The following is an 18,055-nucleotide window of genomic DNA, read 5'->3' as shown; positions in this document are numbered from 1 at the left end:
ATAAGGAGTGCAAGAGCATGCTTGGCTCTCTCCTGTACTTGACTACGACGAGGCCAGATATACAGTTTGCAGTATGTATGTGCTCTCGTTTTCAAGCTTCCCCACACACTTCTGATAAATAGGCTATGAAACAGATTATTAGGTACATGCGCTTCACTCCGGAGTTTGGTTTGTGGTACTCTTCTTCTTCCATTCCATCTTTGTGTGGGTACTCAGATGCTGATTTTGAGGGATGTCGCTTGGAGCGCAAGTATGCTTCTGGGGCTTGTCAGTTTTTGGGGTCTTTGTTGGTTTCCTCGTCTTCGCACAAACAGTCTGAGTATGTTGATGCCGCTAGCTATTGCTCGCAGTTGTTATGGATGATGGCTACTTTACAGATTTTTGGCTTGGATTTTCATCATATGCTTCTGCTTTGCGATAACACGAGTGCCATAAGTGTTGCCAAGAATCCTATGCTGCATTCGAAGACCAAGCACATCGGTGTTTGTTTTCACTTTCTTCGTGATCATTATGAGAAAGGCGACATCGATTTGCGCCATGTTGATACCCATCGATAGCTTGTTGTCATTTTGATCAAACCCTTTGACCAATCCACTTTTGCACATTGATGATGTGAATTGGGTGTTTGCTTCCCTTTTTGATCGAGGGCTCCTTTTGTTTTTATTCCTTTTCTTCTGCTTTTTATGTAGTTTATAGCTTTTGCTTCTTGCTTTTTTGCATTATATGTGCATCTCATATAGCCTTTTGAGCTTCACTTGTATAACTACTAGAATGTGACTATGCTTCTAGTAGTATGTTCTTTGTATACAAAATTTTTAAACTTAATTAATCTACGATTATTAAATATTTACTGTAACATCACATGATCGAATCATTGATTAATTAGACTTAAAAGCTTGTCTTATTATTTACTTCTCATTTACTATATAATTAGTTTTATAATTAGACTATATTTAATTCATCTAACTAATAATCAAACATCGGATACCTTAGAATCTTGCTTTGGATGCATACTTAAAAAAAGTTAATTCTGGGATCGGAAGCCGGAGCGCCGGAGGAAGAAAACGGAAAACGACGCAGCAGCGAAAAGAACCCAATCCGCTGGCCCCGCCAGCCCGCCCACAGAAAAGCCGTTCTCCCCTCTTTCTCGATTCGACGAGGGGAAGACTCGTCGAGCCGCCGGCCAGCCCATCTCGGCGCATTCCCGGAGAATCCCTCCGGAAACCGGTCGATCCTGGGTCATCCAACACACAGCACTTCGCTTCTCCCGCGTCCCCGACCCGCGCGCAAGCCCTCATGCGGTTAGGGCTGTAACGATCTCGTCTCGCTACCGGCGGCCGGCTGCGGAACGGGCCACCCCACGCGCTCCTCTGAGTTCGTTCGACTAATCTACCGCTGACTGTACTTTGGGCTGTCGCCACCAGAAAGCCCTCACGAGTCCTTTGCCTCCTCACTCCGTCAGGCTCGTCGCCACAGGTGCGTGGATCTCTTTTCCTTTTCCCTTTCCTTTTCCAAACATACCTCGGCGGTGTAGTTGATTTCGGCATCGCAAAATCATTGATTTGTAGCAACTTCTGGATCCACAAATTTGTCCACGGTAGTGTTCGGATTAGGGAATGCGTAGATGCACTGTTGATGAAGTGCGAACTGAGGTGGTAGTTAGCTCTGCTAACTTAAATATTATCTTATACTACCAGTCCATACTATCCCATAATACCGGTCCCTTCGAAATCTAATTGAAGAGCACTTGCAGTTACTAATTGGCAGATTGGTGTGTGTTCATGGCTTAATGCAAATCATTTTTTTTGTGCACTTGGAGATTTGGAGCCAGCCATCTTTTACGTAAACAATAGCTATTAAGTGCTCTCGCATATTTTATTTTTTATCATGTTCGTACACAACATTTGACACAAGGACCTTGTTTCAGTTGAAATTTACTAACTTCAGTTTTGTTCATACATGTTTGCTGTTGAGTGCTGCAGAGAAAAACATTTCAAGCTCAAAGTACATGCATGGGTTAATATTTCCAAGTTGGGTCCTATAGGCTCCCTTAGCTTCTGAAATTCAAGTTTAATTTACAATGAGGATAAAAAAAAACTCGGCCGGTAGGGGAAAGATTGTTCTCACTAAGAAGAAGCTCAATCGAAGCCCCGACTGAGCAAGATCATGAAAGTTGCCCCCCCCCCCACTGCAGCATGAGGATCCGTCCCCTATAGGCTAGATCTTTACTCGTGCTTTGAGGCTTCCCAATCCCTACACGAGGATCCGCCCCCATGAGTGCTAATCAGATCACCAAACTAACTCAGCTAGAAGCCCTTTCGCACAACATGAGGATAATTTTGCGCCTATATCAATCTGGTAGCTGTTGCATTGTGCAAATTCTTTGTTTGGATCATCTTCGGTTTGTCCCTGTGTTCAAATAATAAATGTACATAACATAGGTAACAGACGCATGGAAAGGTTATTATAATAAGGCTGACCTTTTGTTTCTATGCTTTGATGGTTCCTGATACTTTGTTTTTTTAAATACTGTGTTTTTTATGCTGTACTTTATAAACTGTAACTTGGAAGCTTATGATCATCTCATTAAATTTTTTATATGCGGAAAGTCAGAGACATGTTATAAGAAACATGACGATAAGTGTGAAGAATAAAGCAACAACTAACCATGCATTCTAATCTTACAAGGTCCAAGGTTGGGACTTCCTTTAAACTGCAAAATGATTAGCTGCGAACCTTTTCATATATGATATTAAGCTCTTAGCCATACCAAATAAGTGATAAACTGAAGTAAAGGTTAAGGCTGCGATTATCTCTGTTCTGTGCACGTGATCTTGCTCAGTATACTGTGTTCATCTGAACAATCAAGATACTGAAATTGTTTTCTGTTGTGCAGGGTTTTGTTCCTAACTTTTTAGCTTCAATTTTTGTCTTGAATGGCAACACCTCTGGATGTTCCACTGGATGATTTGATTAAGAGCAGAGCTGGGAGGGGAACAGGAAGAGGCAGGGGACAAGGAGGGGGTCGAGGCAGAGGTGATGGCCAAAGGTTGGCTCGTGGTTCGTGGCGTGGGCGTGGTACTGGCAACTTCCGTGAAAGGGGACTTGGGGTGTCTTCGCGGAGGCCACTTGGTGTTAATACTTGGTCCTCATCATTTGCTATTGCCAAGGCAAGCACACAACTATAACTGTTTTTCTGTTACCTTCGAGAATCCAAATTGCAGTAGGTACCTGATGAGAAGTGGCTATAAACTTATTAAAATGGCACAGCCCAACTGTTCCATTCAGACCATATCTGTGACCATTTAACTGTGGAGCTTCAAAGAGGATCCAATGGCTTTTTCATTGAGACCTGTCTCTTCTCTGCCGAGTATGTAGGGTGGTGAGGCATATGTTGGTTTGTGCTGGCTATTGCTTCAAAGTTCAAACTGATAACTTTGTCTCTACTCGTGAGCAAGCTGATGGACTACTTAATAATCTGTGGATAAGGCCTTTTCATGTATACAGAAATAGCACCATTATGTGGAATGGTATAGGGTTTTATGATTTTGCTGATGCTAGTTGCTTCATCAAGTACTGTGGATTGATGAGTTTTGAGATTTTATGCTAATACTTGCTCGTCACAACATCGACATGCATGATATGGAATATTACAGTCATTCAATAAAGCAAAGGATTTTGTGTGGAGACATGATCTCTTTGAGGATAGCATGGTAGCAGCTGGGCTTTCTGGGATAGAATCTGGAACAAAGCTTTACATTTCAAATTTGCACTATGGAGTGACAAGTGAAGATCTACAGGTAGCTGGACCCTCATCTGTGTAATACAATATCTGACAGTCCCATTCATATTCGGCATTCTTGAAACTGATCTTTTTTTATTCAAAATATTGCCTCAGGAGCTTTTTTCAGAAATGGGTCATTTGAAGCACTGTGCTGTTCATTATGACAGTTATAGACACCCAACTGTGAGTATCACTAAACCTTGGTGTTTTTTTTTCTATAACACAATTGAGTGTTTTGTAATTAAGTTACAAGTGAGTAAAGTTGCAAAACTACAGAACTAAGAAGTTGTATCACAAAACTGTATTTGACATATCGAAGTATCACAAAACTAGATATTTAAGAAATAGCACCACATGTCAAGGGCCTGCAACCCTCGAACAGCAGGGCCTCAACTACGCAGTTCGTAGTCGCGGCCCGTCTTCTCTGGCGAGGTTATGCCCCTCAGCCGCAGGCTTTGTTGGTGAGTGGAGAGGAGAGATTAGAGAGAATAAACTTTGTTTAATTCCCAAACCGGCTGGTTACAAGAGCATATATGGGCAGCGGCCCTAACTGACTGGAGATAAATACTCCTCAATCCTAGGAATAGCTAACTTATCTTCCCTAACCATCTCTGCCAAATCTTCTCCTTAATTGCTTTGTTTAATTCCCAAACCGGCTGGTTACAAGAGCATATATGGCCGACGGCCCTAACCGACTGGAGATAAATACTCCTCAATCCTAGGAATAGCTAACTTATCTTCCCTAACAATCTCTGCCCAAATCTTCTCCTTAATTGTAGGGATTTGAAACAGAAAGTAATCTTTATCTAACTAACTAGCTGGCGCGCCTAACAGCTCGCGCGTGCGCCTAACCACCAACGGCCGTCGCGCGCTCTTCTGCCTGGTTGACATCGCGTGCGCGCTTGTGCTTGGCGTAGGTGCGTCCGCACATGACATCTCTCCCCCCATCGAGGTCCAACTCGTCGTCGAGCTGAAAGTCTGGACACCGGGAGCGGAAGTCGTCGAGATCCTCCCACATAGTTGACGAGGCCGCTCGTCGTGCCAGTGCATGAGCACTGGGCGAACTCCTTGTGCCAGGCGAGCTTGCTCGACCCGGAGGGGTTCTGGTACCACCGCGCCATGGTGGATTGGGGGCAGGTCAGGAGGTGTGGCCGGCGGGGTCCCGATGAATTTCTTGAGGACTTCCACATGGAACACATCATGAAGCCGTGCACCTGGCGGCAGTTCCAGGCGGGCAGCGACGTTGTTGATCAATTCAGCGACGTGGTAGGCCCCGACGAAGAGGGGCTTGAGCTTCCCCGTGGCCGAGCGTGGAAGGGAGGTGGCCGCGTGTCGACGAAGGCGCAGGAACATCCTGTCGCCGAACTGGTACGACACCAGCCAATGGTGCCGGTCGTAGTGGCGCTTTTGTACCGCCTGTGCCTGTTCCAGACGGTAGCGGACGTCGGTGAGGAAGGCCTTGCGATCTGCCATCTCTTGGGCTACCGCTACCACACGAGTCTCCCCGGGCTCGTAGGAACGGATGGAGGGCGGGTTGCAGCCGTAAACCACTCGGAACGATGTCTCGTATAGTGACGATTGGTAGGCCGTATTGTAGACGTACTCGGCCCATGGCAGCCATCGAAGCCAATGTCGGGGATGATCGCTTGTGAAGCAACATAGGTACATATGACGATGACACAGTTAGTAGCTTCCGTCTGGTCGTCCGTCTTTGGGTGGAAGGCGGAGGACATGTGCAGCTTCGTGCCCATGAGGCGCATGAGCTCGCACCAGAATGCCGACGTGAACACCAGGTCGTGACCGGACACGATGGACTGCAGAATGCCGTGGAGACGAACGATGTTGGTGAAGAAGGCTCGCGCCACGGACTCGGCGGTGTACGGGTGTGCCAATGAGATGAAGTGGCAGTATTTGCTGAAGCGGTCGACGACAGAGAGGATGACCGTCTTCCAGTGTACCTGGGCAGCGCCTCCACGATGTCCATGCCGATGCCTGCCCAGACGATGGCGAGTACTGGCAACGGTTGCAACAAGCTGGCCGGGTGCAGTTGTTCCTGTGATATCCTAGCCCAATGCTTAATAGAATTAATAGATTATCCATACCAACAAGATGCATCTTCTTTTTCGGAAGCCTATCTCGAAAGAACCTCCAAGTTAAGCGTGCTTGGCTTGGAGCAATTTGGGGTGAGTGACCGACCGAGAAGTTTTTCTCGGGTGCGCATGAGTGAGGACAAAGTGCGCACAAAAGACTCATGTTGGTCTGTGGGGACAATATATGATCCTAGAGAGCTGCTAGGAGTAAGTACCACCGGTCCAAGGATTGGCCGGGGTGTTACAAGTGGTATCAGAGCCGACCCTCGCAGTTTCACGAGCGTGTGTGGGTTAGAGGTTTGGGTATATGGCGCATGGCGCATGTGGGCCCAGAGTGGTCACATGGCATGGCATATGACGACACTAGACACAGACGTGGCTAAGAGGGGAGGTTTCTGGATTGGGGTTGACCGACGAGGACGTCAGTCTTCTAAGGGGGGTGGATTATGATATCCTGACCCAAGGCTTAATAGAATTAATAGGGTATCCATACCAATAAGACGCATCTTCTTTTTCGGAAGCCTATCTCGAAAGAACCTCCAAGTTAAGCGTGCTTGGCTTGGAGCAATTTGGGATGGGTGACCGACCGGGAAGTTTTTCTCGGGTGCGCATGAGTGAGGACAAAGTGCGCACAAAAGACTCTGTTGGTCTGTGGGGACAATATATGATCCTAGAGAGCTGCCAGGAGTAAGTACCGCTGTTCCAGGGATTGGACGGGGTGTTACAGTTCCGACTTGTACTTTTGACAAGTTGTGCACGTGTGCACGAAGTCCTGCACCAGATGACACATGTTGGGAAAATGGAAGTCGCGGTGGAGGCGGTGTAGCTTGCGGTGGACGCCCTTATGTCCGTCGTTGTGGACGACCGCCAGGATCTCCTGCAGGAGTGGTGCTGCGGGCGGTATGTACAGGCGTTCGTCGTAGGTGACCATGTCGTCGACCACTGCCCATGGTGCCGTGCGTGTGACGGCGTGGACCTCGTCATGGATGGCAACCAGGGCCGTATCAGTGGCCTGGGCGTGCCGTAGGCGCGCGATGAAGTCGAAACGGGGCGCCGAGATTGCCAGCAACTCGCCATCGACGGTGTCACGGCGGGAGAGGGCGTCGGCGACGGTATTCGTTGCGCCTGACTTGTACTTCACAGAAAAATCGAACCCCAAGAGTTTGCCGACCCAGTGGTGCTGAGGTATTGTGGCCAGGCGCGGGTCGAGGACGTACTTGAGTCTATAGTTGTCGGTCTTGACGACGAAGCGCCGCCCCCATAAATATGGCCTCCAACGCCGAACCGCCTGGATGAGGCCGATGAGTACCCGCTCGTAAGCGGCGAGGGAGCGATGTCGGGGGCAATGGGGGCGGCTGAAGAAGGCGACCGGGTGGCCGTCCTGGACAAGCACGACGCCGAAACCGTGCGACGACGCGTCGCATTTGACGACAAAGAGCTTGGAGAAGTCCGACATGGCAAGGACGGGGGCCGTGGTGACTGCGACCTTGAGTGCTGTGAACGCAGCGACCACTGCGTCGTCCTAGGTGAAGCCATCCTTCTTGAGGAGGGCGGTCAACGGTGCGGCGACCGTCTCGTAATTGTTGATGAACTTGCGGTAGTAGCCCGCTAGACCGAGGAAGCCCCACACCGCTCGAGCCGAACGGGGTGCCGACCAGTCGAGGATGGCCTGCACCTTGGCGGGATCCATGGCGACACCTGCCTTAGATATGACGTGGCCGAGGTAGGCGATGGAAGGAACGCGGAAGGCGCACTTGGCGCGCTTGATGAAGAGTTGCTGCCGCCGAAGCTCGGAGGACGACGCGGAGATGTTGAAGGTGATCCGCCCACGTCTTGCTTTATATCAAGATGTCCTAAAAAAATACTAGGACGAAGCGACTAAGGAAATGTTGAAGTACATCGTTCATGAGGGCCTGAAATGTTGTCGGCGCGTTGCAGAGCCCGAACACCACCACCAGGAACTCATAGAGGTTGTCGTGGGTGCGGAATGCGGTCTTGTGTACATCTTCTGGCCGCATGCGCACCTGGTGGTACCCAGACCGGAGGTCCAGCTTGGAGAAGAACCGCGTGCCGTGGAGTTCGTCGAGAAGCTCATCGACCATCAGTATGGGGAACACGTCCTTGACAGTGAGCGCGTTTAGGGCCCGATAGTCGACGCAGAAGCGCCACGACCCGTCGGGCTTCTTGACAAGGACCGGCGATGAAAACGGAGAGTCGCTGCTGAAAGGGAATTAGGCTTACACCTATTTCCTAAATGATTTTGGTGGTTGAATTGCCCAACACAAATAATTGGACTAACTAGTTTGCTCGAGTCTATAAGTTCTACAGGTGCCAAAGGTTCACAATAAGCCAATAAAAAGACCAAGAAAAGGGTTCAAACAAAGAGAGCAAGGGACAACCGAAGTGTGCCCTGGTCTGGCGCACCGGACTGTAGGGGACTTCAAGCTGAACTCCTCACCTTCGGGAATTTTCAGAGGCGCTTCGCTATAATTCACCGGACTGTCCGGTGCATCACCGGACAGTGTCCGGTGCTCCAAGGGAGAGCGACTCTGAACTCGCCAGGTTCGGGAATCCGCTCCGCTATAATTCACCGGACTGTCCGGTGAGTCACCGGACAGTGTCCGGTGCACACCGGACTGTCCGTTGTGACAGCGGAGCAATGACTACTTCGCGCGCAATGGTCGACTGCAACGCATTAAATGCGCGCCTGCGCGCGCAGAGGAGCAGAGCACGCGCGGGTGGCACACCGGACAGCCTACAGGGCCTGTCCGGTGCACCACCGGACAGCCAGGCGGGCCCACAAGACAGAGCTCCAACGGTCGAACCCCAACGGTCTGCTGACGTGGCTGGCGCACCGGACAGTGTCCGGTGGCGCACCGGACTGTCCGGTGCGCCATGCGACTGCAACCTTCCAACGGCCACTTTGTGGTGGTTGGGGCTATAAATACCCCAACCACCCCACATTCATTGGCATCCAAGTCTCTACACTTCTACACCTTACAAGAGCTATAGCATTCAATACTAGACACCAAATAGATCAAATCCTCTCCCAATTCCACACAAGGCTTTAGTGATTAGTGAGAGAGATTTGTTGTGTTCTTTTGAGCTCTTGCGCTTGGATTGCTTCATTTTTCCATTCTTTCTTGCGAACAACTCAATTGTAACCAAGGCAAGAGACACCAATTGTGTGGTGGTCCTTGCGGGGAAGTTTGTTCCCGTTTGATTGAGAAGAGAAGCTCACTGGGTCCGAGGGACCGTTTGAGAGAGGGAAAGGGTTGAAAGAGACCCGGTCTTTGTGACCACCTCAACGGGGAGTAGGTTTGCGAGAACCGAACCTCGGTAAAACAAATCCTTGTGTCACACTCTTTATTCGCTTGCGATTTGGTTTGCACCCTCTCTCTCGGACTCGTTTATATTTCTAACGCTAACCCGGCTTGTAGTTGTGATTAAGTTTGTAAATTTCAGATTCGCCCTATTCACCCCCCTCTAGGCGACTTTCAGCTGCGGCAGACAATGCTCTTCAGGAGGAACAGCCGCTGGCAGAAGCGATTGTGGCCCCGGGTGTACTTCTTGTCGCAGTTGTAGCAGAGGCCATTGCGGTGTCGCTCCTGTTGCTCCGCCTGGGTGACTCGCTTGATCTGGCGACCCTCGATGGAGATCGTCGCGGGTGCTGCTGCTCGGGGACCTGGCGACGCCGGCAGAGGCCATGGCAGGGCTCGGAATATCGGGGCGGCGTACTGGTCGCGCAGCTCGAATTGCCTGGCTCAGGGTTTGGATTAGTGGATAAAGATTAGATTAGATTAGATAAGATTTAGTTACTTGTGATTAGATTAGATAAGATTGAGTTAGTTACTTGGGGGCCAACTCTTCCTATCTATATAAGGATGGTTCGTACCTCCTTAAGGGGGAATCAATCAATGAAGAAGAATTAGTCCCAGACCTCTCTAATACTCTAGTCTCCCCCAAGCCGACTTCGCCCGACTATCTTCCCGGTGCTGTTTATTCCCTTATGAACTAGGATCTATAACATCTGGTATTAGATTCCAGGCCATCCTCCCCACCACTTCCGCCACCGAAATCCATCTCTTCACCACCATCCGACGCAGCCTCATCAACCTCTGCTATGGTTGCTATGGCGGTACCCAACACATCCAACCTAGTTACCATCATCCAATCCCTTGTAGCAACGGTGGAATCCCTCAAGCTTTCGTTCTGATACCAGATGTATGTTATAGATCCTAGTTCATAAGAGGATAAACGACGCCGGGAAGATAGCCGGATGGAGTCGGCTTGGGGGAGACTAGAGTATTAGAGAGGTTTGGGACTAATTCTTCTTCATTGATTGATTCCCCCTTAAGGAGGTACAACCCATCCTTATATAGATAGGAAGACTTGGCCCCCAAGTAACTAACTCAACCTTATCTAATCTACTCCCAAGTAACTAACTCAATCTTATCTAATCTAGTCTTTATCCACTAATCCTAACCCTGAGCCTATCCCTATGGCCTCCATGCTCTGGGCTGCCGCCCCATGACACAGCTACTCCAGGAGCTTCATAGCCCCCTCATCTACAACAACAATGTCAGAGCGGTCTCCCTCTCCATCAATCTCGTGCAACACTAGCATACGAAGCACGTGGAGATCGACCTTCACTCGTTCGCAGCATGTCGCTGTCGGCGATGTCCATGTCCCGACCACTTCTTAGTCCGCCGACATCTACACCAAGGGCCTCCCATCCACAACGTTCTCGCCTTCTCGGAGTTTCAGTCCAGTACTCCAGTCTCAACATCTATATAGGCTAGAGTTATGGTTGGGGGGTGGGTTGTCTAAGAAGCGAGGTTTGAAGACCGATTGGTTCCAACTAATCTTGGTCGATGGATGAGATATTGCATGCCATGCTGCAATCGTGATTAATCACAAAGTCAGAAATAAACTGGAGGGCGGGCGTACCCAGTGCGGTAGGCTTCCCGCATTGTGCGGGGTCTGGGGAAGGTTATCTTTAAGCGCCAAGCCTTACCCGCATAATATGCAGAGGCTGGGGCTCGAACCCGGGACCTTCCGGTTACAGACGGTAGGCTCTACCGCTGCACCAGGCCCGCCCTTCAGAAATAAACTAGAGGAAGGACAGATTTAAATTGACTGCTATGTGCTGGCCCATACAGTCTGTCATCGTAACATAAGCCTTATATAGTATCTTGCCAACATGCAGCCGCCTTGCTCCCTTTGGCCTTGTCTTCTCTTTCTTCTCTCAGACAAACTCCCTTTTGTGATCTCTGTTTTGTTGGAGAACTGCTAATTTGTAGTCTGCTTGAACAAATCTCATACCTATCACACCTATCTGCCGCTTGTGGAGGATAGCCCTTCGTGTCGAGCATCTTGGCAACAACAACCTTTTCCTCTCCCCCTTCTCTTCTCTCACATCTTCGCCAATACACATCACATTTGTACTATGATATATTATTGACTCAATTTGGCCCTGACCCTTGAATGGGGATGATGGCCCAGGGTCATGGGACATGGCTTCAACCAATCGGACCTTATCCCTGTTAATATGCGAAAGGGCCTCTAGCTGAGTTGGTTAGGTGGTCTGAGTAGCACTCCTCAGGTCCTGAGTTCGACTCCTCGTGAGAGCGAATCTCAGGTTGTGGCTAAAAAAAATCCCCTCGTCTGTCCCACACCAAAGCACAGGTCTAAGCCTCAGCCCTCGGTCCTGGTCGGTCGTTCTCACATGTGCTACAATACGGTGTCGCTATGTATGAGGTCATCTTAATATAATGCTCGGGGTTGTCTTACCCCTGCAGGTAGAGTTTTTTTTTATCCCTGTGACTATGTTTTGAAATCTGGAAAAACCTAATTGTCATATTTCAGCTTGGAGGTTGTAAACTTTAGATTGTCAACTGATATTTACCATATTTTTTAAGCCAGTAAGGCGTCCGCCTCGCCTTACCTCGACACCTAAGGCGAGTGGGAGAGAGGGCTCTGCCCGCTGGCTCCCGCGCTAGGGAGGGAAAGGTGGTTGGAAGGGGCGGCTGTGCCAGCAGGGGGGGGGGGGGGGCAAGCGTCGGTGGCCGGGAAGGTGTGCGACACGCGTCCAGAGCTGATGCGGTGTCGGGCGCAGGTTTGGCGACGGGATAGAGGGGGGAGGGAGGATTGACGCTAGGAGTAGCCAGTGGCGAGTAGAGGGCGGCGGCGAGAAGAGGAGCCTGGTGGCTAGGGAGGGAAGGGGAATAAGTGGCTGGGTGGTGTGGGGAGGGGTAACCTAATTTTGATGGGCTAGCTGGATTGTTGGGCTGATATATGGGCTGCTTGACTGATAATCTTTCCCCTTTTTCTTTTCTGTATCTTTTTTGTCTTCTTTATTGATATTTTTGTTCTAAACACTTCCTCAAATACCAGTATTCCTTTATTTTTAAATATATTTAAGGCGTCGCCTCGCCTTACGTTTTATCGCTTGAAAGGTAAAAAGGGAACCAATCGCCTTACCACCTTTAAAACTATGATATTTACAATATATTGGCATTGTGATGGCTTAACAGAACAGAAACATGCTATTTGTACTAAATTTACTCTCTGGTTTGTTCATGGATATTGTTGAACAGGGTTCGGCTGAGGTGATATTCACCAGGAGAAGTGAAGCTCTCGCAGCACTGAAGCGATATAATAATATGCGCCTTGATGGGAAGGCCATGAAGATTGAAGTAATAGGAGCAGAATTGGGTCTATCAGCTGCTGCCGTACCCCAGATTAGTGTTGTTCCTGGTGCAAGCAGAAGAGGGCAGAGAGAAGTTGTTATGATGTATGGCTCTTCTTTGGCATTGCCTTTGCTATTGGATTCACAAGTCATGTAGCAACTTTCTTTGTGTTCATGACGTGTTTCTTTTCAGGCCTGGTGGAAGTGGGTTTGGACAAGGTGCATCTGGCCCATCTAGTTCGCTTCCTGGGTAGGTTCTCATGGCTAGATATTTTATAGGCTAATCACATGCAAAAAGCTTTCCTCCTATAACATGTAAAAGTGTTGCAGGAATAGCCATTTCAAGCTAGTCAATTTATAATTGCCAAAACTTGTGATCCCCCCTATTTTTAAAACCGCATATGGTTGCGGGCTGTGGACTTGTGCGCTGTGTCGTATTTAAGTGTGGCATTACCTACCAACATGGCGCATTAGACTCAGTAGTAACTAACTACACCAATGTAACATGAACTAAAAAGTTTTATGTTTGTTACGCCTTCAATTTTTTTGGCAACAAAAACACCTGCAATTACTAGACATCATTTTCATGGTTATTGTGCTATGTCCAGGTGGAAGCGTGGAGGCTTTGTTCGAAGAGGACAAGGGCGTGTTAGTTTTCCTCAAAGAGGGCGAGGGCAAGTGCGCAGCCGTGGCCGTGGCCGTGGCCGCAGTAGCTTTGTTCAGAGCCGTGGACGTGGCTATGTGCGCAGGGGTAATGCAGAGAAATCAGCCAAACAATTGGACAATGAACTTGACAACTACAACTCTGGTGCGATGAATGTCGACTAAGTTAATCCATCGTGACATCATTCAATCCAACCTGGAAGTTGGAACTATGTTGAAGCTAAGCTTGTTTTCTGTCGGTATTCTGTCAAATGTGCACACTTCTGTCATGCTCTAGTGGCATCAGTTGAAGATTAGATATTCCATTATTCCTACTGCAATAGTCTTGTGATATCAGAATTTGCTGTAATTGAATGATGAATTATGTTTTCAACCGTTGAAAGGTTTGCTGTCAAAATTTCAATATTATCCTAGTTATTGTCAGAATTTTCAGTAGGCATTAGCCAAAAAGATTGGTGCTGACTACTGGTATATCAGAATTTGCTGTAATTGAATGATGAATTATGTTTTCAACCGTTGAAAGGTTTGGTGTCACAATTTCCATATTATCCTAGTTATTGTCAGAATTTTCAGTAGGCATTAGCCAAAAAGTTTGGTGCTGACTACAGGTTGAGGTGCTCTTCAAAAAAATCCTAATGTACCTAGAGGTGACAATGAGCTTTAAATTTTGGGAACATATTCGGTGCACCCAAGCCTTGGTGCGTATATGATACACATGAATTAATAAAGTTCATAAAAAATCTAAAAAAATTCATACATATTTTTTTCATTCTACTAAATTGTATACAAAATTTCAAGTTTAAAATTGCTATACTTTAGTTCTAATAAAAAATATAAAATTTCTAACAAGTTTAAATTAGAAAATTGGCTAAAATGTTTTTTGTTATAGTTAAAATATAACGAATTTGAACTTGAAATTTTGCATACAATAGGAGTAAGATGAAAAGATCAAAAGAATATGTATGGATTTTTTTTCCAGATTTTTTATAAACTTTGTTAGTTCATGTGAACCATATATGTACAAGATATGTTTTTTAAATTTTACACTGTAAAATTTAAGGATTGAACGAGGCTAGGACCAGGTTCTATTTTTATTCTATTTTGAATTAAAATTAGTTAAAAGCTCAAATAAATTGTGAAAAAGCATTTAGATCACCCCTAAATGTACCAAATCGACAATTGGCCCTTCTCAACTATTTTTGGGCCCATTTGATTGGAGGCCACTGTTTGGCTTTATTATGCATAAGAAAATTTGTTATGCCCATGTATTCTCATTCCAACTTCGTACCAAATTTGGGTGCATAAATACTATGAGTACAAATATTGATAATATTTATAAACCTAAGAAAAAGCAAGATCTATAGTTACTTTAGAATGGAGGGATTAATGTTTAGTTCACATCCTAGATTTGTTTGGTCTATCTATGCACATGGAATGAACCGCGTATACCATTCTACTTCGTCTATCCAAATGTAAATCTCGAGAAATCAATCAATCTTTAATGGGAACGTATTTGGTGCAACCAAACTAATTGGTACAACCGTGCAACCAAGACATAGAAATGAAGGTGGGAGGGTCTTTTTAAAAAAGTTCAAGGAGAGATGAGAGGCTTATTTTTAAAAACGATGTTTTTAAAAAGGTGCTTGCACACCATTTTTGTCTTGGTTTAATTATTAAATATATCTAAAATTATTATTATTTATAATCTATAGCAAATCTTGCACTTTGAGAAGCAATTAATCTTAAATTTAACCACATAGATAAAAATATTATTATTTATAATGTACTAGATAATATATTTTATAATAAACCTATTTGGAGGTATACATATTAATACTATTTTCTATAAATTTAATCAAATTTAAGATTTATTGACTTCTAAAAAAATAAGATTCACATTTCTTTTTTGAGATGGTACACCAATAAACAACCAAATCCAGTGGCACAACGTCCATTATGGTGCACTGTGGTCTGCGCCATACCTAGATTTTTCAGCTCGGTCCAGCATGGGAAGTGAGAAAGCCTAACGTTTCCTTGTATCACATTCGAGCAGACTGTCGTCTCCATCTACGAGCTTCGCTTGCTCGCTCGCGCTTCCCCCTGTCATCATCTATGAGGCTACCGCCTCCTTTCAGGCTCTTAGATCCCAGTCGTGAGCCACACGCTCACAGTCGTGTGCCACTGCACCCGGCGCTCCGCCACCTGATCCGCATGACCGCGCCTGACGCTCTGACCTCTAGTCGCTGGCGCTCCGCCATCCGCTCCCTCTTAGCAGACACCGGCAAACAAAAATATTAGTGTGTGTCTCGCCGAACCATACATTGTACGGTGGCATGTTCATGCATTATTTGTTCATACATCATATGCAGTTAGATTTCTACTTATGGTATATCAAATATTTATACATTGCTTCTATGCAATTGTATATTTCAACTTTCCTTGCGATACCAGATCATTGATATTATAAAAAATACAGACTTCAATCTTGTTACTTGTTTTCCAGTGAACTTGGTAAAAATGTGATAGTTATGTTTATATTCTTGTAACTAGCTCAGTCATTTAAGTTCCCCGCAGCCATACCTAAATTTTTAGGCATCTTCCGTCACTGACAAAATTGACATGTATGGTACTAGCATCATACGCCACATCAACCTAGGAATTGAGCATAAAAATAGAGCATTTTAGATGTAACAAACACAAGCGCCATGAGCCCAAGATACCTCAATGGCTAGTTTTTAGCCAGTGGAAAATAACAATTGGAAACACACCAAACATGTCTGGTGTAGGCACTAGTGGAGCATCAGTTATATCTAGTGATTCTATAATTGGTCTACGAAGAGGGTAACAGTTGCATTTGTGGAGTCTATAAATTGACATGTGGTCGACTTTGGCCATATGCTTGCCACCCCATACACTTATGCACACTTCTTGAGGGTAAAGAGACACAGTCCACTCACTTGTATCATTGGGATCATCATTTTGGTGAGATTAGAGAGCTCCTAGGGCATCACATTTATTTATTGCATCTTATGAAGATTGTATGCCACATTTATTTCATGGTAGAATGCATTGTTACCACATTTGCCACCAAACTCTGTATCCTTTAGTGATATCGGTAAAATCTAGGTTATAAGGGATAGGGATTGATAGCTCAGAGAAAATATAGTATGCCCAGAGCAGAAGGTTGGGTCATTCAGATCATCTCTGCACTCTATGTAGTGATGGGTTTGGAAATGGAGAGACAGTTGACCAAGACCAAATTGACGAGCTATGATATCAGACTGATATGATTTGTAGCCAATGTTAATGACTCTATTGGAAGCATTTGTGCTATAGGTACAAAACAAGGATGAATGTGTAAGTCCCTAGTTCTAGGATTCTCAATAAGTTGTCTAGTCTGAAGGAAGAAGGGTCTTCAAAAACATCAGAATTTTCATAAGCCAATTTTATGGTATTAGGTGTCTCTTCATAGAAAATTTTGAACCACTTTGCTACAGTTTTATCTTCTAGTTTGCTACATGGGATTCGACATAAGGCTTGACCATAGGATGTGCACTTGATAAGTCTACCAATGGGATCTATAAAACTATTCTCACTCAGCATGGAAAAAGATCTAGGATTAGATTATGAAATCAAATCATTTTCATTAGTCTGAAGAAGGACTGGGTTAGGCTCCGAAGGAGTTAACCCAAGAAGTTAGATCAATTTCTTGGTACTTGAAGGGATTATAGTATAAGAGTATTTGAAGCATCTTAGTTCTAAGACTATCTCCAATAGTTTACCCATCAAAATTATCATAATCCAATTTGATGGTATTATGTGTCTCTTCATAGAAAATAATGAGAAGTGGAATATTAATGGTGACTATTAAAGAAGGTGAAGAAATTAATGCATGTAAAATAGTAGTTTCAAGGGATACATTTAATCCAAGTACTTCCACTTCAAGAAGTTGCTTGCCTTTGTTTAGATTTAAACTTCAAATTGGAAAACCAACTTAGGGTTTAGTTTGCACCGTTAAAATTTGGTGGATTGGGTTTCTAGTTTAAAGTTAGGAAGGCTATGATGCTTGTGTGCATGGATTTAATGGACGAGGCTTGAGTCAAATGAGAGGCGGATTGGGTGAGATTTTGAACTATTCAACTTAGATTTGGATCTTTGTCTTGACTATTGAGTTGATGGTGGTGTATTTTACCGAACTATCATGCTAAACATTATATAAATCAAAGACAATTTGATGACATTGAGATAAAAGATAATAAACTTTATTAATTTAGGATGGATATATCATATACTACAAATGCGATGGAGTGGTTATTTCCCTCTAAGGTTATTTATCAACTAGATTTAACCTAACCTATTCTATCGGCTAATCTTAGACTACGCTTCTATATACCACCATTATCATCATCACTACCATCATCACCTTCATCATTGTTATTGTCATAGTCATCATAGTCTTCCTCATCATCACCATTGTTGTCATCATCATCATCCTCCTTGCCTTCTGGGGTGACCTTGAAGATCTTGGGGTCTTCCTCCTCCGAGTTGAAGGAAGAAGAGTAGGGGGGAGGAGATCGGATGATTCCTCATCATCGATGCTTGTAACACCCTAATTTTTGCAATGTACAAACTCCATTGTAATTGTGCAACTCCAAAATCATGGAATGAATTTACTTGACCACAAGTGACTCTTTTCCTCTAATTATGGAGAGAGGAAATTATTTTTTATATAATAAATTCTTACAAGAAATAAGTTCAAACTTTGTCAAAGTATTCCTGTCTTTGATTATAATTTTTTGGATTTTTTTGAAATAATTTGGACTTCAT

General features: G+C 45.4%; 1 protein-coding gene across 1 annotated transcript; it reads left to right on the top strand.

Moving 5' to 3' along the window:
- Positions 1-1,108: 1,108 nt before the first annotated feature.
- LOC100280336 (THO complex subunit 4) lies at positions 1,109-13,629 on the top strand. Its single transcript, NM_001153262.1, is given in 7 exon segments — positions 1,109-1,476; positions 2,897-3,170; positions 3,657-3,800; positions 3,899-3,967; positions 12,474-12,670; positions 12,759-12,815; positions 13,174-13,629. Coding segments are annotated over 6 exon segments (921 nt in total). The 5' UTR covers positions 1,109-1,476; positions 2,897-2,936; the 3' UTR covers positions 13,394-13,629.
- The last annotated feature ends 4,426 nt before the right edge of the window (positions 13,630-18,055 follow it).

This window comes from Zea mays, chromosome 6, assembly GCF_902167145.1.
Source record: "Zea mays cultivar B73 chromosome 6, Zm-B73-REFERENCE-NAM-5.0, whole genome shotgun sequence".
NCBI lineage: Eukaryota > Viridiplantae > Streptophyta > Magnoliopsida > Poales > Poaceae > Zea > Zea mays.
Note: the sequence above shows the minus strand (reverse complement) of the source record. Positions and strands in the feature narration are given on the sequence as shown.